Here is a 22,189-nt window from a genome sequence, read left to right as displayed (position 1 = left end):
GTAGAAGGAGAGAAGGGAGGTGAGGTAGGAGGGGGCGATGTGATGGAGAGCCTTGAAGCCCAGGGTGAGGAGTTTCTGCCTGATGCGCAGATTGATTGGTAGCCACTGGAGATTTTTGAGGAGGGGAGTAATATGCACAGAGCGTTTCTGGACAAAGATAATCCGGGCAGCAGCATGAAGTATGGATTGAAGTGGAGAGAGACACGAGGATGGGAGATCAGAGAGAAGGCTGATGCAGTAGTCCAGACGGGATAGGATGAGAGCTTGAATGAGCAGGGTAGCGGTATGGATGGAGAGGAAAGGGCGGATCTTGGCAATGTTGTGGAGCTGAGACCGGCAGGTTTTGGTGACGACTTGGATGTGAGGGGTGAATGAGAGAGAGGAGTCGAGGATGATACCAAGGTTGCGGGCTTGTGAGATGGGAAGGATGGTAGTGTCGTCAACAGAGATGGGAAAGTCAGGGAGAGGGCAAGGTTTGGGAGGGAAGACAAGGAGTCCAGTCTTCGACATGTTGAGCTTTAGGTGGCGGGCAGACATCCAGACCCATAGCCCACGTCCTGCCTCTAGCCTGGAATGCCCTCCTTCCTCAAATATGACAGACAGTTACTCTCCCCCAGGTCAAAGCCCTATTGAAGGCTCATCTCCTCCAAGAGGCCTTCCCAGAAAGCCATACTTTTCCTCATCTCCCACTCTCTTTTGTGTCACTCTGACTTGCTCTCTTTCGTCTTCTTCCCCGCTCCCCCCCCAGCCCCACAGCATTTATGTACATATCTGTAGACAAGCAGCATAGCTCAGTGGAAAGAGCACAGGCTTTGGAGTCAGAGGTCATGAGTTCAAATCCAGGCTCCGCCAATTGTCAGCTGTGTGACTTTGGGCAAGTCACTTAACTTCTCTGTGCCTCAGTTACCTCATCTGTAAAATGGGGATTAAGATTGTGAGCCCCACCTGATCACCTTGTATCCCCCAGCGCTTAGAGCAGTGTTTTACACATAACACTTAACAAATACCATCATTATTATTATTATTATCTGTAATTGTATTTATTTTATCAATGTCTGCCATCCCCCAGTCCCCCAGATTGTAAACTCATTGTGGGCAGGGAATGTCATTGCTTATTGTTGTGTTGTACTTTCCCAAGCAATTAATAGAGTGCTCTGCTCACAGTAAGCGCTCAATAAATACAATTGAATGAATGAGGGGAGGCTCCTGCTTTTGGGGAGTGTCTCTCAGTGGGTTCTCTGAGTAAGGAATGACTGATTGGATTCTAATCTTGGTGCTTATTAGGGGCAGGGAACAAGTCTGCTAATACTGTTAGCCCTACAGTGTGCTCTCCCAAGCTCTTCGTGCAGTGCTCTGCACAGGTAATCAATCAACCAAAGGGATTTATTGAGAGCTTATTATATGCAGAGCACTACTCTAAGCACTTGGGAAAAGCCGTGTGGCTCAATGGAAAGAGCACAGGCTTGGGAGTCAGAGTTCATGGGTTCAAATCCCTGCTCCGCCATTTGCCAGCTGTGTGACTCTAGGCAAGTCACTCAACTTCTCTGGGCCTCAGGTACCTCATCTGTAAAATAGGGATGAAGACTGTGAGCCCCACGTGGGACAACCTAATCACCTTGTATCCTCTCCAGTGCTTAGAACAGTGCTTTGCACATAGTAAGTGCATAACAAATGCCATTGTTATTATTATTATTAATAGTAATAATTATGAGATTTAAGTGCTTACTATATGCCAAGCACTGTTATGTGCTGAGGTAGATACACGGTACTCAGGCTGGACACAGTCCTTGTCCCACATGAGGTTCCCAGTCTTAATCCCCATTTTACAGATGAGGTAACTCAGGCCCAGAGAAGTGAAGTGATATGCCTAAGGTCACACAGCAGACAAGTGGTAGAGCTGGGTTTAGAACCCACATCTTCTGACTTCCAAGCCTGTACTCTTGCCACTAGGCCATGCTGCATACAAGAGAATTAGCAGACATGTTCCTTGCCTGTAATCAGTTTACAATCTGGTGGAGATGGATGTACATTACCAACTATGCCCAAATTGAAGAAACTGGCCAGTATTTATTCAGAAATGGTGTGCCTCTGTCATACTGCAACAATAACAGTAGTAATCATCATCATCATCATAACTGTGATCTTACCTTTCCCACATGGGCTCCCGAGCATGCAGCAAAATACCTCAGGAGCCATAGAGAGGGAATGCTACTTCCAACCCACCTCCTCTGAGCACAGAACTACCTGGACAGTAGCTGCTCACACAACTGACTGTGCACTGTTCCATCCCAAGATGACTCAAATCCACAGTGGGGACATGGTTCTGGGGAGCAGAGGAGCAGTGGTGGTCTTTAATGGTGGTTTTAAGCACTAAGTGTCAAGCACTGTTCTAAGTGCTGAAATAAATCCAAGATAATCAGATTGGACACAGTCTCTGTACCTCATTGGGCTCACAATTTAAGTAGGAGAGATAATGGGTACTAAATCCCCATTTTATAGATAAGGAAATTGAGGCACTGAGAAATCAAGTGACTTGGCAAGGTCACACAGCAGGTCAGTGGCAGAAACCAGGATTAGAACCCAGGTTCTCTCACTTTCAGGCCTGTGTTCTTTCCACTGAGCCACACTGTTTCCCTGCTGCTACTGCGATCTTGGCTGAATCATGAGTAGCATTTACCCACTGCCGAAATGTTCTATGCCCTCAAATGTGGCATGAAGTTCACACATTGCGTATTTGCTGGAAGGCCAGATGCATTCTCTCCTCCTCCCACCTTAAACATCTCACTCTTCTTCCTACACAGAATCAAGTTTGACATTAGCCTATTGAATTTATATAGCCCTTTTCCTTATCCAAAGCACTTTCACATCAGTTGTGCTACTAGGTTTCACAGTATCCCTGTGAAGTAGAGAGGGGTAGATATTATTACCCTCATTTTATCCCTCCTGAAGTTAACAGAGCGAATAAGTGGCAGAATTGAAGCTAAAACTTACATCCTCTGACTTGGGATCTTATCACTAATACACGCTACCCCATTTTATTACTAAATTATGGATCTTGCCTTCACCTTTGGGTTTAGACGAATATAGTCTAGGAAATTTCCTGAACATAGAGGGAAGGATTCCCCCCTTTATCCTTCCTTGCATAGCTGTGGGTGATTACCCCAGTCACAATACTTGTGAGCAGCATAGTGTAGAGGAACAGGCACCAGCCTGGGGGTCAGAGCCCTGGATCCCAATCCCAGCTCCACAACTTGCCTGCTACGTAATCTTGGGTAAGTCACTTAACTTTTCTGTGCCCATTTCCTCTGCTGTAAAATAGAGATTAAATACCTGTCAATCAATCACTCGTATTCTTTGAGAACTTACTGTGTGCAGAGCACTGCTGCCCCTCTCCCCCTCACACTGTGACATGGACTTCGTCCAATGAAGCAGCATGGCTCAGTGGAAAGAGCCTGGGCTTGGGAGCCAGAGGTCATGGGTTCTAATCCCGGCTCTGCCACTTGTCAGCTGTGTGACTTTGGGCAAGTCACTTAACTTCTCTGGGCCTCAGTTACCTCATCTGTAAAATGGGGATTAAAACTGTGAGCCCTGCGTGGGACAACCCGATCACCTTGTATCCCCCCCTCAGCACTTAGAACAGTGCTTCATGCATAGTAAGCGCTTAACAAATGCCATCATTAAATTAATTACCCCAATGCTTAGTATGTTGCTAGGCACTGCGTAAGAACTTAACATATACCACCATTATCATTGTGACTGTGCCCTACCCAAACTCCCTTTCACCTGGAGCCAAGATCCTGGCCAAGGTTCATTCGCCTATTACAACTAATAGTGGGTAACTGTGTCCCAAAGAGAGGCTATTCTTATTCCCCAACCCTCCGATACAAACTCAATTCCCAGGCTATCTTCATGAAACTTCAAAATAGTCTGCTTCCTGATCACCTGGGAGCAAGGTTTAGGGCCAAAGGAAATTGAGCTCAATTATGCTCAGTATTTGTTCACTGCCTTCTTCTGTGGAGTCTAAAGCCTTATCAGTGGAATGCGTCTGCTAATTCTGTTGCACATAACTCTCCCAAGAGCTTAGTACAGTGCTCTCCGCATAGTAAGGGCTCAATAAATATCATTGATTGATTATCAGAGAGTACCATGAGAGAAGCAGCATGGTGTTGTGGCTAGAGCATGGTCCTGGGAATCAGAAGGTCAAGGGTGAAATTGCAGTTTCGCCACTTGTCTGCGGTATGACCTTGGGCAAGCCACTTGACTTCTCTGGGCCTCAGTTACCTCATCTATAAAATGGGCATTAAGATTGTGAGCCCCATTTGGGACGGGGTCTTGTACCTACTCCAGCACTTAGAACAGTGATTGACACATAGTAAGCACTCAACAAAACCCATCATTTTTACTATTATTATTACTTTTTCTCAATAGGTATGTAGTATTTAGTTCCTCCTTTCATAGAGGGATACATTGAAGCCCAGGGAGAGTAAGTGATCTATCTGCATATCACAAAGCAAACCCGGGCCAGTGGCAGGTAAAGAACCCTTGTTCCAACCTGGGCTTCCATCTTCTGCCATGGCCTTCTCTGTGTTTTCGCCTCAAGTGATACAAAGATATTTTGCATGTGCAATAATATCTGATTTCAAAGTTTGTTCACAGTAAACAGCTGCTAATGGGAAAAACATTTCCAATGAAATGGCCTTGTTATTTTATTCAGCCTTTGTAGTTTTTTGTTTCACTGGTATAAAGGAAAGACTGGATACAATTATGGATCTTTTTAATACACAAAAGAGGATATAATCCAGCAGATGAACCTTTTTGTTCGAACTTACAAAACGTAAATTTAATTCAAGGTCATGGGTAGGAAATGATTCTTTTTTTTTAATATTGGGGTCTCCCAATAGAACCTCTCACACAAAGAGACTCCTCACAGAGTCAGCAAACATTCGGTGATTGCTTTGATATGGGTGAACAACTTAGACAGGGCCAAATGAACTGAAGCTGATTGGTGGAAAACACAACAGGGCTTCAGTCAGAAGTAACATTTGGGCTTCATTTCTCAGACAGCTGCTGAACATTATCACCCTTGAAAGCTTACAGAATTACTTTCTTAAATCAAAATGTTCTTAGCAAGCTTAGAAACCACAAGATGTGGCCAGCAGGAGGATGAAGGCCTGAGGACAGCCGGGCTTGGCCGTGGCCCTCTCAGACTGAAGAAGAGTTGTTGGAGAGCTCTCTAGGAGTGGGCTAGCATTTTCCATCATAAACTTCACAACTCTGGCACCTCCAAGGTTGCTATGGTAACCTGTCCCCCACCCCCACAGCTCTTAGATATCTTTATACTCCATTACTCCCCTGACCTGTGATTTATTTTAGTGTCTGCCTTCCTTGTAAACTCCTTGAAGGCAGGCATGTACTCTCCTAAGTCCTTAGTCCTTAGTTCAGTGCTCTGCACACATTGGGCCCTTAATAATGAGAAGCAGCTTGGCTCAGTGGAAAGAGCACAGGCTTGGGAGTCAGAGGTCATGGGTTCTAATCCTGCCTCCACCACTTGTCAGCTTTGTGACTTTGGGCAAGTCACAACTTCTCTGTGCCTCAGTTACCTCATCTGTAAAATGGGGATTAAGACTGTGAGCCCCATGTGGGACAACCTGATCACCTTGTATCCCCCTCAAGTGCTTAGAACAGTGATTTGCCCATAGTAAGCACTTAACAAATGCCATTATTATTATTACCAATAAATACCAATGATTGAGTTGAGCCCCTAAAGAAAATATACCAAGAGGTCATTGTTCAATTCTTTTGTCCATTCTAATTTAAATATTTGTATGTTAGAGTGTAAGCAACTTGTGGGAGAGGAATATATCACTTTTTCTTTCTATACTTCAAAGTGCCTAGTAAAATGCACTGCACCAAAAAGTCACTCACTATATACCACCACTACTACTACTATTACTAGCACCACTACTACTACTACCATAACACTTTCCTTTTTCCTAACCCATGCCACCATAGGTCCCAAGGATTCCAGGACTTGTAGTTAGTCCTGATCTTGGGATTCTTAGACCAGCTGAAGAAGGGTAAACCCAAGTCCCCAGAACAGCTCCACAGATTGTCCCTGGCTTGACCAAAGGGCTGGATACTGACCTGCCAGATCGAGAGGAAATTGCAGCATGCTCCAGGTCCAGATGGTAAGTATGGCATAAACCAGCCTTGGGTTATTCCTGGGACAAAATACAATGTTTAGTCCATTTAGTGGAACGGGGTGAAACACTGTCAGAAAAGGGGTCCCTGTCCTTCTGGAGGCCACTGAAACCTCCAGGCTCTAGGGACATACAGCACAGCACCCAGAGGAACTCTTTCCATCTGGAAGAGGAGTGCTGTGGATCTGGAAGAGGGGTGCTGCAGATTTCCCTCTGGGCCGGTTAAAACAGGTTTGGTGTGTTTTACCTTTCAGCTGGGCCCATGTAGGGCAAGACTAAAGGTGGAGTGAAATTTTTCATGAAATAATAATAATAATCTTCATGAAATGACAATAACAATAATAATAACGGTGTTTGTTAAACCCTTACTATGTGCCAAGCATTGGGGTATTTATGAGGTTATCAGTTTGGACACAGTCCCTTTCCCTCATGGGGCTCACAGTTCAGGTAGGAGGAGTAGGATTTAATCCCTGTTTTTACAAATGAGGGAACTGAAGCACAGAGAAGCTAAGTGACTTGCCCAAAGTCAAACAGCAGGCAAGTAGAGGAGCCTGGAATTTGAACCCAGGTCCTCTGATTCCCAGGACCATGTTTTCTATAGCACTATTGACATTGGATTCATTGGCCAGCCAACATTAGGGACACTTGATATTAGTATATTTGAGTTGCAGTTCAGCACAGAGGCTGAAAAAATATTTAGGCTGCGATCATGTAGAGAGGGTAGATGCAGAGACATGTAGATATGCCAGAGATTGTGCCTTAGCTGTGCTTTCTAATTGGTTAGAGCCCAACTGATTGACAGCTGAGTTTAGGGGAACTCTGGTTTCAAGTGCTTAATACAGTGCTCTGCACCCAGTAAATGCTCAATAAATATCATTGATTGTGACTCTATACACCCCTTAATTCTGCAAGACAGTAAGTTCAAGGGGTTAGGAAGAGGAGAGCGGGATAAGAATTGAGGCAAGGCAGCATGACCTAGTGGATAGAGAGTGGTCCGGGAAGTCAGAAGGACCTGGGTTCTAATCTTAAGCTCTGCCACTTGTCTGCTGTGTGACCTTTGGCAAATCACTTAACTTCTCTGTGCCTCAGCTACCTCATCTGTAAAGTGGGGATTACAGCTGTGAGCCTCATGTGGGACAGGAACTGTGTCCAATCTAATAGTCTATATCTACCCCAGTGCTTAGTACAGTCCCTGGCATGTAGTAAGCACTTAACGAGTAACATGAAAAAAGCAGCCCAAAATTGTATCAATCAAGTGGATTTGCAAGGCTTCAGATTCTACTTGTTTTGTTTTGTTGTCTGTCTCCCCCTTCTAGACTGTGAGCCCGTTGTTGTATAGGGACTGTCTCTATGTGTTGCTGACTTGTACTTCCCAAGTGCTTAGTACAGTGCTCTGCACACAGTAAGTGCTCAATAAATACAATTGAATGAGTGAATGAATTCCTGGGGAGGAAAGGGTGGTCTATGTAAAAAGAGGCCTCCACTACATCTCTCTCATCACCTATAAATCTACAAACAAATGCTGAAGAAGATGAATCACCTCTGTTTTGGTGTTTCGGGTCATTTGAAGAATAGAATATCAATTGAATAAGCTGTGGGAAAATAAGTATTTATGGGAAAAATGAGTCTGCTTGCACAGGTAATGTTATGAGATGGTAAATGAGATAGTATCAAATTTGCTCAATAAGTTCCAATATAATGTTCCATTTTATGTTTGATTGTTCGAAAGGCACAGCATAAAATAAATTGCAACATTAAAAATCAGTCTCATTGCAATTTCATTTCAATAACACTGTGCAAAATAACCCAAGCTTAAAGTGCAGGAATCCAAGCTCAGAGACAAATCCCAATGGCGAGAAAATGGTTCCATAAATGGATATGACTGTGAATCCTGGGTTTATTTGCTTGTGGCAAAAAACACACAGCACCAACTTAATAAATTTTAATTTACAGATACCTATTCGGAAAAGCCTATTCGGCACCCTGAGCAAATGTGACTAAAAATACAATGTCGCAAAACAAAACCTATTGCCTAGTGCATCTCTGAGCAGTGAGTGGCTTCTAGAATCAAGGGTTGCAAATTTGGGTCCACATTCACCCCCAGCGTGCAACTTCAAAACAGTAAGTAGGTGTCTGGGAAGAAGAGGACCCAGGCCTACCTCACGGTTTCTTCTTCCAGGGTCTCACTGGTGAATTCGAGTATATCTGCGGCAGTTCCCACAAACATGAGGAGAAGCTGGGACAGTTGGTCTCGGGTGATTCCTCCCCCAATTGGCAGCAGCCATCTTCCGATGATTAGCAGCAGCAGAAAGGTCTGGTGGAGACCTAGGGTCCAAACTGTCTCGCAAACGGCCGATAAATTGCTAACAAACACCTTAGCCTGTCCCCGCCCCCATAGACAAAGAACTTTTATTAGTTGTGTTTTTTGGAAGGAACTTGTTTCATTGAACATATGTACTAATGCTTTCAATCACTTTACTTCTCTGGGCCTCAGTTACCTCATCTGTAAAATGGTGATTGAGATTTTGAGTCCCACATGGGACAGGGACTGTGCCCAACTCAATTTGCATGTATCCAGTACCTGGAACATAGTAAGCACTAACAAATACCATCATCGTTATTATAATTAGCTTTTAACCTCATTCATAGCTCAAATTCTGAAAACTAATTGCTTAAATAGAACTCCACTATCTTCACCTCTAGACTGTGAGCTCATTGTGGGTAGGGAGTGGGTCTGTTTATTGTTGTACTCTCCCAAGCACTTAGTACAGTGCTCTGCACACAATAAGCGCTTAATAAATATGACTGAGTTACTGACCGAAATTCCAGAAGAATACCAATTTAGCTCAGAAGATGTTGCAGGAGCCAACACGTTAATTATGATTACTAATTTCTCCTCTTTTCCTATTTTGTAACTAGTAATTTCAACTACAAATTCATTGGTGAGCCTCGTCCTACTTGATATAAAAAACGACTTTTTTAGGTAAGAAGCAGTGTGGTTTAGGGTGAAGAGCATATTCTGGGGGTCAAAGAACCTGGGTTCTAATCCTGACTTTGCAACAGGTCTGCTGTGACCTCAGGCAAGTCATTTAACCTCTCTGTACCTCAGTTACCTCATCTGTAAAGTGACTAAGTCCCATGTGGCACATGAATTGTGTCCAACCTAAGTAACTTGTTTCTAGCCCAGCACTTAGTACAGTGCCTGACACATAGTAAGCCCTTGACAAATACTAGTTTAAAAAAAAAAACAAAACCCACCCTGCAATTTCACAATCATCTATGCAAACATTTACTGCAGAGTGTTTTCCGATGACCAGTGTACCACGGTCATGCAGCAAAGAATTCAGATTCAAAGGAGTAGTGTTTTGGTTGCCATGGAAACATTACCTCTAAATATTTCTGATTTCTTTAGACTTACAATCTGAATGTTAACATTCTAATTATGGCATTTCTGCATTTTATGGTGCAGTGAGTTGGTGATCTACTCCTTTTACAAGTCTCCAATAGCATATGGCAGCATGGCGGGGTGGACAGAGCACAGGCCTGGGAATCAGAAGGTCATGGCTTCTAATCCTGGCTCTGCCACTTGTCTGCTGTATGACCTTAGGCAAGTCACTTCACTTCTCTGGGCCTCAATTACCTCATCTGTAAAATGGGGATTGAGACTGTGAGTCCCACTGTGAGTCCCATGCCTTCAAACATGCCCATGTCTCTCCCATCCTAAAAAAACCCTCTCTTACCCCACTGCCCCTTCTAGTTTTGCCCTATCTCCCTCCTACCCTTCCTTTCCAAACTCCTAGAATGAGTCATCTATACTAGCTGCCTCGAGATTTTTAATGTTTCTACATTTTCATTCTGTTTCATCTTTACAACACTAGCCTCCACTACTTAGGATGTTTTGAGTTATGATGAATGATACTTTTACAGTATCACATCCATAACACTGAAGTACATTATTTATATTAATATCTGTTTCTGCTTCTAGATTGTTAGCTCGCTGTAGCCAGGAAATGTGTCTACCACCTCTGTTGAACTCTCCACCATAAGTGCTCAATAAATATGATCGATCTTTAATTTTCACTTTGCTTCATCTTCACAACACTAGTCTCCTTTGTGGCATTAACTCTGGGGATGTGGTTGGTGACGAGCGGGAGGGTACAGAGAGCCTGGAGGAAATGGAGAAAATTTTAAAAGAGGAAAACAATCTAATCACCAAGCTGTCCATTTTACTCAGGATGATGTCAAAGTTGGCTTCCCTATTATAGAACTTTATTCGCTCAAGTAATATTGGGTCATTCTTTGAGTACATTTAAATTCGCTAAATAGTTCTGGGAGATTTTGGTTTCTGAATCAATGATCTATTTTGATCACATCCCCCATTTATAACACTGTTCCTCTGAGAAAGTTGGTCTCTATTTACATCTCAATTAGACTCTATACACTGCCTCTTAAATGAGGACTACCTGTGCAGGATCAACTTTAAAAAAAATCAAAATAGTTGACAGTATGTCTTGTGATGTTTCCTTGATTTTAATCACTGCTTGGTCTAACTCCCTGAGGGACAGGGACAGCTACTGGGTCGAATTTCCACACCTGTGTATTCTCTCCCAACACTTAGTACAGTGTTCTAAGTACAATAAGTGGTTAATAAACCATATTATTACTTTTAACCAGCTAGGGACAAGGGACTCACCGTTTCAATGAGTTGATCTGCCCTTTGGTGTTTATCTCCCACTTGGGTTTGATTTAAGTCTTCTTCGACACTGACATTCTGGGAGAATATTCTGGAAAAGTCAGACAGACTGGTACAATCCTAAAAAAAACAAACAAAGAAACATATCGGACTGACCCAAAGTGTTACTTGAGCCCTTTTGGAGGCAGTTTTATTTTTGCAATCAGTGTTTCTTCCCTGCAAAGGGAGAGCTTTTGCATTACATTTATCCTTCCTACATTCTCTTAATTCCTAAATTTAATTTGATTATTTTTTGCCAATTAAAAAATTGATTCAATAGACTTTTTTTGGGGGGGGAAACAGTTGGCAGTCTTGATGTATTACAGATAGGTATTGTTCTGATGCCAGTAATTTACAGAGGCACGCTCTTCTGCCACCCTAACCCTCTCTCAAAAATTCCCAAACCCCAATACAATCTGAATGACTACCTCCTTCTCTGCATGAATTTAGGGAGGAATTATTTACAAAAATTATCTTCCAATGTTGCAGAAAGTCCATTTTTCTTAATTATTCTGAATGCTTCCATTCATCATCCTATGAGGATTGAAAAAGAAAGGCTGTCAGGAGGCTATTTATTTTTATCCTCCAAGGTAATACATAGTATAAAGGGATTGAGAGGAATGTCAGGAATAATTAGGAAAGATAGGTACATACGATATCCCCTTTGGAGCAAAAAGACATCTGTTTGCACTCTTTTTGGAGCACGTAAGACTCCAAACAAAGGTAATGAAGATTTAAAAAACTGAGTCCTGGAACTAAGTAAACAAATCCTCTTTGCCTGGTAGTTTTGGTACAGCTAAGAACTGTACTGGTTAGCAGCAAGCTTACGCTCTGACTTTTCCTTATAGCAGGCCGTGTGGCAGACCGTAAATTAGAAATGGAAAACCTGATGTGATTTTTAAAATCTGTACCGTGAACAAACCATAAACATCTAATATTTCATTTCATTCTTTTCAAAAACATAAGATAACTGGAGGAGCCTAAGAGACTTTGACAAGGCTACCTTTCTGGCAGACCTAACTGATTCATATCACTTAACCCATTCATTCTTGCTTCATTGTTTTTCAGTTTGTACTAAAGTTCTTGGGAAACTGTCTTGGATCCTAACATCAGAATTTCAGCACCTACCTTATTTTTTTGCCCTGCAGAGTACTCTGCAACATGGCATAAATAAATGGTATTTATCAAGTGCTTACATGTGCAAAGCACGGTACTAAGCGTTTGGGAGAGAACAATACAAGAATTGGATGGCCTAGTGGACAGAGACCAGGCCTAGGAGTCAGAAAGTCCTGGATTCTGGCTCTGCCACTTTGCTGTGTGACCTTGGGCTACTCACTTCACTTCTCTGTGCCTTAGTTACCTCATCTGTAAAATGAGTACTAAGACTGTGAGTCCTATGTGGGACAGACATGGAGTCCAACCAGATTTTTCATGTACCCCAGCACCTATCACAGTGCCTGGCACAAGGTAACTGCTCAACAAATACCACAGTTATCAGTGCAGTAGAGTTGGCAAACACATTCCCTGCCCACAATGAACTTACAGCCTAGAAGGTTGCAGTGGAATGGAAAAGGTGGTAGGTGGTAGAGCAGTTTTATAAAAGATTCATACATTTGGTCCACAGTCTGATTTGATTGGAGACTTCGTGGAAGACTGGATCTAGTCCATGCCCCATAGTACTGTGTCAGGAAAGGAATCTCCTCACAGTAGGTCTAACAATTTTCACAACTTAGGCCACAGTGGTGGTGGAGGAAGGGAAAGAGGAAGACAAGGAAGAAGGTGCAAGGTTGCCTGGAATTCAGGGCCCAAAAACGTAAAATCTATCTTGGATCAGGTATCATAATTCTTGTAACAAATGATGTTACAATGCTAAAGAGCACATTTTCTCCCCTTGGAATTCAATGGGGTCAGATTATTTCACCCCTTTGTCTTTTTCTGGAAGTCCAATTGAATTCTGAGCATTTTTTTTTTAAATTACTAGGATACAGAAAATGGCTATATAATAAAAGCAGCCTTTTTTAATATAGGGAAGCAGCATGGCCTAGTAGCAGAAAGAGCATGGGCCTGGGAGTCAGAGGCTGTCAGTTCTAATTCCAGCTCTACCACTTGTCTGCTGTGTGACCTTGGACAAGGCACTTCACTTTTCTTTGCATCGGTTTCCTTATCTGCAAATGTGGATTTGATACCTGATCTCCCTCCTATTTAGACTGTGGGTCCCATGTGGGATCTGTGGGCATGGAACTTGTCTACCAACTCCATGATATTGTACTCTCCCAACTGCATAGTACAGTGCTCTGTAAATGCTCAGTAAAATCAATTGAGTGATTATCTTGTTACTACTTCTGTATTTAGTACAGAGCTAGGTATTTTGTAAGCACTTAATAAATACCACACTTTTTATTATTCTGGGAAATCCACCAGAGATCCCTCTAAACTGTAAGCCCCTTGAGGGCAGGAGATATGTTTACCAACCAACTCTGATGTACTATAGTCTCCCAAGCACTTAGTTCAGTGCTCTGTACACAGTAGGTGCTCAATAAATACCACTGATGGATTTGTTTCACACAGTAGAGTTAATGATTACAAAAGTCTTCTGAGCTTTCTTCACCTGGGTATGTTTTTGTGTAGTCTTTGTGTAGTTTTTGTGATATGCATCTAGCTTTACTTCTGTTTATTCTGATGACTTGACACCTGTCCACATGTTTTATTTTGTTGTCTGTCTCCCCCTTCTAGACTGTGAGCCAGTTGTTGGGTAGGGACTGTCTCTATATGTTGCCAACTTGTACTTCCCAAGCGCTTAGTACAGTGCTCTGCAAACAGTAAGCACTCAATAAATATGATTGAATGTAGTCATTCCGAAGCTCATTGTGGGCAGGGAATGTATCTGTTCATGGTTGTACTCTCCCAAGCATTTAGTACAGTGCTCTGCACACAGTAAGTGCTCAATGAATACGATTGAATGAACGAATTAATGAAAGATTTGGCAAAACAGGAAGACTGTAAATGCACCTTACCAAATCTTACAGAATCTGAAAGTTCTTTCAGAGAAAATGCTGTTTGAAAAAGGTGAGGCTGAAGCCAGATATCTGTCCCCTCTCCTTTGGAGTACTGAAGGTCTCAGGAATGTTAATAACCAAATATTTTCATCAATACAACACCTGAAAGATCTGAAATGAATGGAACACCCAACACACCATTACTAAGGATACTCATATTTCCATGTATTTCCAGTGAGACTATCATAATTCAAAAAGCAAACACCCCATTAGATCTGGGAGGTTTTACTGTTAACAATTCCACCTCCATTTATAATTTCCTAAAGGAAATACCTGTGTCTCATGATGTAGTTCAAGGAGCCATAACGATGGGACAATGCTAATCAGATATAAAAATATAGCTGGTGAAAACCTGGGAAGAAAAGAAAGCAATTCAGTTTACAGTAACATAAAAAGCAGCACATAACCATTTTGAACCAAAACCTTCCTATGTGAGTTGTTTTTATTCAGTGGGAAAAAAGTGTTATGTGATTTCTGCCATATGGATGATAGAAAAACAAAGTAACTGCAAAAGACATTAGCAGCTGGCATTCTCACTGAATATCTAATGTAATTAATAGCTGTTAATTTTAATATGGTTTAATGGGATATTGCCAACTAGTTTTAGGCACAAAACTTAGATTTTGTTTCTAGAATGCTTTATAAAACCTAAACACATTAATTGCAATGCTTTCCCACTTTTATTTTTGGAAACATTTCAATAATATCATACTTGGTTATTTATTTACACTTTGACCTGAAATATTTTGAGCTTAAACAACATACTGTTGGTCCATGAAAATTCAAAAATAAAATTTAATAAAATGAAAGTGTTGTTAAGTAGTCTTGTTTGCATTGTCTAAGATGGAAAAAAAGGAAATATAAACAAACAACAAATGGCTGAAGAGGATTTTAAAATTCTGTTCAAATCATTGATATTCTTAACATGCATTTTCATATACATTATTCAGTAGTTTTATATCTGAAACTTCCTTTAAATTCTTAAACAGAGAAAAGCAGACCTAAATTTCTCTAAGTACTATTTTTCTCATTCCACTTTTTTCAGTGTAATTCAAGTTTTTCAGAGCATTTCAGTCACCCCCTCAGATACAGAAATGTGTTTGTAAAAACTGCAGAGCATGTTAAGGTTAGAAACATCCTAAAGAAACCTAAGAAATATGTTCCCATACTGAAGAATTCTTTAAGATAAATATCTGTATAAATCATCATTATCATCATCAATCGTATTTATTGAGCGCTTACTCTGTGCAGAGCACTGTACTAAGCGCTTGGGAAGTACAAATTGGCAACATATAGAGACAGTCCCTACCCAACAGTGGGCTCACAGTCTAAAAGGGGGAGACAGAGAACAAAACCAAACATACTAACAAAATAAAATAAATAGAATAGATATGTACAAATAAAATAAATAGAGTAAAAAATATGTACAAACATATATACATATATACAGGTGCTGTGGGGAAGGGAAGGAGGTAAGATGGGGGGATGGAGAGGGGGACGAGGGGGAGAGGAAGGAAGGGGCTCAGTCTGGGAAGGCCTCCTGGAGGACGTGAGCTCTCAGTAGGGCCTTGAAGGGAGGAAGAGAGCTAGCTTGGCGGATGGGCAGAGGGAGGGCATTCCAGGCCCGGGGGATGACGTGGGCCGGGGTCGATGGCGGGACAGGCGAGAGCGAGGTACGGTGAGGAGATCAGCGGTGCAGGAGCGGAGGGTGCGGACTGGGCTGTAGAAGGAGAGAAAGGAGGTGAGGTAGGAGGGGGCGAGGTGATGGAGAGCCTTGAAGCCCAGGATTGATTGGTAGCCACTGGAGATTTTTGAGGAGGGGAGTGATATGCCCAGAGCGTTTCTGGACAAAGATAATCCGGGCAGCAGCATGAACTATGGATTGAAGTGGAGAGAGACACGAGGATGGGAGATCAGAGAGAAGGCTGATGCAGTAGTCCAGATGGGATAGGATGAGAGCTTGAATGAGCAGGGTAGCGGTTGGAATGGAGAGGAAAGGGCGGATCTTGGCAATGTTGTGGAGCTGAGACCGGCAGGTTTTGGTCACGGCTTGGATGTGAGGGGTGAACGAGAGAGCGGAGTCGAGGATGACACCAAGGTTGCGGGCTTGTGAGATGAGAAGGATGGTAGTGTCGTCAACAGAGATGGGAAAGTCAGGGAGAGGGCAAGGTTTGGGAGGGAAGACAAGGAGCTCAGTCTTTGACATGTTGAGCTTTAGGTGGCGGGCAGACATCCAAATGGAGATGTCCTGAAGGCAGGAGGAGATGCGAGCCTGGAGAGAGGGGGAGAGAGCAGGGGCAGAGATGTAGATCTGGGTGTCATCAGCGTAGAGATGATAGTTGAAGCCATGGGAGCGAATGAGGTCACCAAGGGAGTGTGTGTAGATCGAGAACAGAAGGGGACCAAGCACTGAACCTTGGGGAACCCCCACTGTAAGAGGATGGGAGGGGGAGGAGGAGCCTGCAAAAGAGACTGAGAAAGAACGACCGGAGAGGTAAGAGGAGAACCAGGAGAGGACGGAGTCTGTGAAGCCAAGGTCAGATAGCGTGTTGAGAAGAAGGGGGTGGTCCACAGTGTCAAAGGCATCTGAGAGGTCGAGGAGGATTAGGACAGAGTAGGAGCCGTTGGATTTGGCAAGCAGGAGGTCATTGGTGACCTTTGAGAGGGCAGTTTCTGTGGAATGTAGGGGACGGAAGCCAGACTGGAGGGGGTCGAGGAGAGAGTTGTTGTTGAGGAATTCTAGGCAGCGAGTGTAGACAACTCGTTCAAGGAGTTTGGAAAGGAATGGTAGGAGGGATATGGGACGATAACTAGAAGGTGAGGTGGGGTCAAGAGAGGGTTTTTTTTTAGGATGGGAGAGACATGGGCATGTTTGAAGGCAGAGGGGAAGGAACCAGTGGAGAGTGAGCGGTTGAAGATGGAAGTTAAGGAGGGGAGAAGGGATGGAGCGAGAGATTTCATGAGATGAGAGGGAATGGGGTCAGAAGCACAGGTGGCCGGAGTAGCACTTGAGAGGAGGGAGGAGAGCTCCTCTGAGGACACGGCTGGGAAGGATGGGAGAGTAGCAGAGAGTGTTGAGAGCCGGGGGGATGGAGAAAGGGGGGAAGAGACTTTGGGGAGGTCGGACCTGATGGATTTAATTTTGTTAATGAAGTAGGAGGCCAGATCGTTGGGGGTGAGGGAAGGAGGAGGGGGAGGAACCGGGGGCCTGAGAAGGGAGTTGAGTGTACGGAAGAGCTGGCGGGGGTGATGGACATGAACATTAAATAAACATTACATAATGGACGGACATTAAATAAATGAATTTAATCACAATTTGGGGAAGGAATAGGTCCTTAACCTAACAAAGAACTGTTTGGATAGATTAGCACTTGTTTGACCATCTAGCACTTTTAAATTTTTCTGTGCCTTTTTCAACTGGTGACTTTTCTGTTTCAACCCTGGACTCCATACCAGGGTTGAAAATTAACACTTCATTTTTGATACACTAAGAGCCAAATGACAGGGTAGGATGATCATTAGTGATTGGTGGTGAAATTATTCATGGATGAAGATCTCCTTTAATCAGATATCAAAAGGGGGAAAAAAGTTATTCTTTCACTGTCTGTCAGAAGTACATTTTAGGTGTAAGGGGCAGTTGGAATATATGGGTCTTTATTTGGACATTTCAACTGTTGATTTTACTGCTTTCTGACTTCATTTAGTAATACCCAGGAAACTATACTTCAGACTGATCACCTTCCAAGAGGGAGAGGACTTTAAAGTTCTTCTCTCTGGACAGGTTGCAGGGCACTCTGGAATCATTTTGAAAGAAGTGGCTTGTAAGAAAAAAAAATCATTTCTAACTGTCTTAAGGCAGGGTTAATATGTCATTCCCTGGTTTTCCTGGTGGTGTGGACAAGCTAATAGCAGTTTACTCTCACTAACTGTTCAAGTCTGACTCACCACAAGGTTTTTTTGTTGTTTTGAAATGGTACTTGTTAAGGGCTTATTTTGCGCCAGGCACTGTACTAAGCACTGGGGTAAATACCAAGCAATCAGGTAGGATGGAGTTTTCCCACATGGGCCTCACGGTTTTAATGCCCATTTTATAGATAAGGTAATTCAGGCACTGAGAAGTTATGAGAAGTGCCTAAGGTCACACCGCAGACAAGTGGCAGAACCAGGATTAGTATCAAGGTCCTTCTGACTTCTAAGCCCGTGCTCTATCCACTAGTCCATGCTGGGGTTGGTACACAGTGTTCGAAAGCCACCCCAGGCTGCTTCTGCATTTTGAAGAACTTTTGTGACCTGAAATGAACTCGCTATGAGAAGCTAAGATGGCTCACCCTCCCCTACATCCTGTTTCTGCACCACAGAGTAATGAATTGTGTGTACATATGGGTGGGGAGGGTTTGTACACACATGTTCGTGTGAAACCGCTTTGCTTCTCTTCTGAACTTCTTATACTCTACGATAGAACAGCCCTACACACCCTGTCAACAGTCTCCTATGGACTCTTCAGACAACCAATGCAAGGCCGACACTGATCCACAAGCAGGGCAAGAATGTTGCAATCTAATCAGCAACTCAGCACCGTAAATGGAAGAAGATGGGGAAGAGGGGGAAAAAATAGAAGCACTTAACACAATGTCGAAACCCTGGCTGGCAATGGTATGTCCCACTGGACACCAGTCTTGGTCAGACATGAACTGGATGGAGACAGAGGTATCGGGGAGTATGAGCCGGCTGGAGTATTGGCCACGTGACACTGCACTCTTTCTCAAGTAGAGGTGTACCTCTAGAGAAGCAGCATGGCTCAGTGGAAAGAGCACGGGCTTTGGAGTCAGAGGTCATGGGTTCAAATTCCAGCCCCACCAATTGTCAGTTGTGTGACTTTGGGCAAGTCACTTAACTTCTCTGTGCCTGTTACCTCATCTGTAAAATGGGGATTAAGATTGTGAGCCCCCCGTGGGACAACCTGATCACCTTGTAACCTCCCCAGCACGTAGAACAGTAAGAACATAGTAAGCGCTTAATAGATGCCATTATTATTATTATTATTATTATTGTTATCATTATTGTATCTCTTTAAGGACAATCATGCCAAGCCTTCCATCCTTGGACCAGATGGCCTATGGAATGCCCCACCAACCCCAATATTAAGGCCCTATGTGAAGGTGATCAGATTGGGAGATTCTATAGACAAATTGTAGGGGAAGCATTCATTCATTCAATCATATTTCTTGAGCACTTACTGTGTGCAGAGTACTGTACTAAGCGCTTGGGAAGTACATGGCAACATATAGAGATGGTCCGTACCCAACAATAGGCTCACAGTCTAGAAGCAGGGGAGAAGCATGGTCTAGTGGATAGAGCATGGTCCTGGGAGTCAGAAGGACCTGGGTTCTAATCCCTGCTCTGCCACTTGTCTGCTGTGTGACCTTGGTCAAGTGACTTCACTTCTCTGTGCCTCAGTTACCTCATGTGTAAAATGGGGATTAAGAGTGGGAGCTCCATGTTGGACAGGGACTGTGTCCAACCTAATTAGCTTACATCTACTCCAGTGATTAGAACAGAGCTTGATGCACAGTAAATGCTTAACAAATACCATTATTTTAATTATCATTACTATTAGGGGACAGTAGCAGTCCATTTGAGAGACGTGTGGTGGAGGCAGGCTGACCCAGGTTATTATGGCAAGAGAGAAGCAGAAAACCCTTCTTCCATGTGGGGTTCTCTTCCCTCCCCACCCCAAACGTCCCCCAGCTGTCTCTCTACACACAACTCTTCTGCTTCACCTTTACTAGGGAAGGACCTGGGTTCTAATTCTGACTCTGCACATGTCTGCTATGTGACCTTGAGCAACTCACTTAACTTCTATGAGCTTCAGTTATCTCAGTTGTAAAATGGGGATTGACTGAGCCCCATGCGGGACAGGGACTGTGTCCAACCTGATATACTTGTATTTACCCTAGTGCTTAAAAGAGTGTTTGGCACATAATAATAATAATGATGGCATTTATTAAGCACTTACTATGTGCAAAGCACTGTTCTAAGCGCTGGGGAGGATACAAAGTGATCAGGTTGTTCCACGGGGGGCTCACAGTCTTAATCCCCATTTTACAGATGAGGTAACTGAGGCACAGAGAAGTTAAGTGATTTGCCCAAGGTCACACAGCGGACATGTGGCAGAGCTGGGATTTGAACCCATGACCTCTGACTCCCAAGCCCGTGCTCTTTCCACTAAGCCACACTGCTTAGTAAATGCACATATTAAGCACTTAACAAGTACCATTATTAAGTTTCCTGACAGATACTGGTTGGTCTGAAATTTTGGATATCCAGTCAAACCCTGACTGTGTTAGAAGTCTAGAAGCTGCAGGAACATAATGAACAATTATTTTCCTGGGGCAGTGAAGAGGCTAGGGACTCCACTCTCCAGGAACTGCTCATATGGCATAGTAGAGAAGCAGCATGGCATAGTCGATGGAGCAGGAGCTTGGGAGTCAGAAGGTCATGGATTCTAAACCCAACTCCACCACTTGTCAGCTGTGTGACCTTGGATAAGTCACTTCACTTCTCTGGGCCTCAGTTACTTCATCTGTACAATTGGGTTTGAGACTTTGAGTCCCATGTGGGACACCTACTGTGTCCGACTCGATGTGTCTGTATCCACCCCAGTGCTTAGTACAGGGAATGACACTTAGTAAGCACTTAACAAGTGCCATCATTATTATTACTTGGATACTGGTGTCTTGGTTTGAGAAGCACTGTGGCCTACTGGAAGGAGAACAGGCCTGGGAGTCAGGAGAACTGGGTTCATTCATTCATTCAATCGTATTTATTGAGCACTTACTGTGTGCAGAACACTGTACTAAGCACTTGGAAAGTACAATATGGCAACAGAGACAATCCCTACACAGAAATGGGCTCACAGTCTAGAAGGGGGAGACAGACATCAAAACAAAACAAGTAGACAGGCATCTATAGCATCAAAATAGATAATAGAATTATAGATCTAGGCACATCATTAATAAAATAGAGTAATAAATATGTACAAATATACATGCACTGGGGCAGGGAAGGGGTAGAGCAGAGGGAGGGAGTAGGGGCGATGGGGGGGAGGAGGAGCAGAGGAAAAGGGGGGGATCAGTCTGGGAAGGCCCCCTGGAGGAGGTGAGCTCTCAGTAGGGCTTTGAAGGGGGGAAGAGAGCTGGTTTGGCAGATGTGAGGAGGGAGGGCATTCCAGGCCAGAGGCAGGATGGGGGCCAGGTGTCGATGGCGGGACAGGGGAGAATGAGGCCCAGTGAGGAGAATAGCAGCAGAGGAGCAGAATGTGCGGACTGGGCTGTAAAAGGAGAGAAGGGTTCTAATTCTGACTTTGCTACTGTCCTGCTGTTGATCTTGGGCAAGTCACTTCACTTTTCTCTGTGCCTCCATTTCCTCATCTCTAAAAAAGGAATGAAGTATGGGTTTTCCCTCTCCCTTATAGAGTGAGTCCAGTACTGACAGGAATTATGTCTAATCTGATTCTCCTGTGTCTACTCCAGGATGTAGCACAGTGCTTGGCACGTAATAAGTGCTTAACAAATAACTACAGTTATTACTGTTGACTCTGTTCTTCTTCTTGTTTGCAGTCTTTTTTTTACCATAGTTTTTAATCTATCTACCCAGCCACCACAGCCCGCTCAGACTGTGAGCCCCAAGTGGGATGGGATTGTAAACTCCCTGTGGGCAGGGAACATGTCTACCAACACTTTCGTAGTGTAGTCTCTCAAAGAATTAGTACAGTGTTCTTCACACAGTAAGCACTCAATATTATTGATTGCTCTGTTATATATGTATCTACCCCAGTGCCTATCAAAAACTTGGCTCATAGTAAGTGCTTAATAAATATCATAACAAACTGAATAGGTAAAGATAATGTGGTAGGTGGTCCACATTAAAAGGAAGTATGAGAATTTTGAAGTAACTAAAAGCTATGCTTATTCTGGTATTTTGTGACTTTTAAGAGTCTGCCCTTTAAATTATCTATTTTTATCCCTCTTTCAAAGCCTTGCTAAAAAAAACTAATTAAAAAGGGAATACCCTGTGGTTTTCTTTAATACCAAAAAGTTACACACTTGGGGCCTAATACTCCTGTCAAATTGACTTCAGAGGGACCTCCAGAGTGGAAGACAAGATGCACATGGGGAGAACAAACCCTTGATGTACTAAAA

At 43.3% G+C, this 22,189-nt stretch overlaps 1 protein-coding gene across 1 annotated transcript in view; it reads right to left on the bottom strand.

Annotated features, from left to right (window-relative positions):
* The window catches only part of TMEM26 (transmembrane protein 26), a 49,884-nt gene that overhangs the window by 3,728 nt on the left and 23,967 nt on the right, over positions 1-22,189 (bottom strand). The window contains exons 2-5 of the mRNA XM_038743968.1: positions 14,262-14,340; positions 10,894-11,013; positions 8,360-8,580; positions 6,145-6,221 (exon numbers count right to left, since the gene is read on the bottom strand). Of these exons, the coding sequence (XP_038599896.1) occupies positions 6,145-6,221; positions 8,360-8,580; positions 10,894-11,013; positions 14,262-14,340 (497 nt within the window). The remainder of the gene's footprint in view (positions 1-6,144; positions 6,222-8,359; positions 8,581-10,893; positions 11,014-14,261; positions 14,341-22,189) is intronic.

Source organism: Tachyglossus aculeatus, chromosome 3 (genome assembly GCF_015852505.1).
Source record: "Tachyglossus aculeatus isolate mTacAcu1 chromosome 3, mTacAcu1.pri, whole genome shotgun sequence".
Classification (NCBI taxonomy): Eukaryota; Metazoa; Chordata; class Mammalia; order Monotremata; family Tachyglossidae; genus Tachyglossus; species Tachyglossus aculeatus.
The sequence above is the reverse complement of the archived record's forward strand: the minus strand, read 5'-3'. Positions and strand labels throughout refer to the sequence as shown.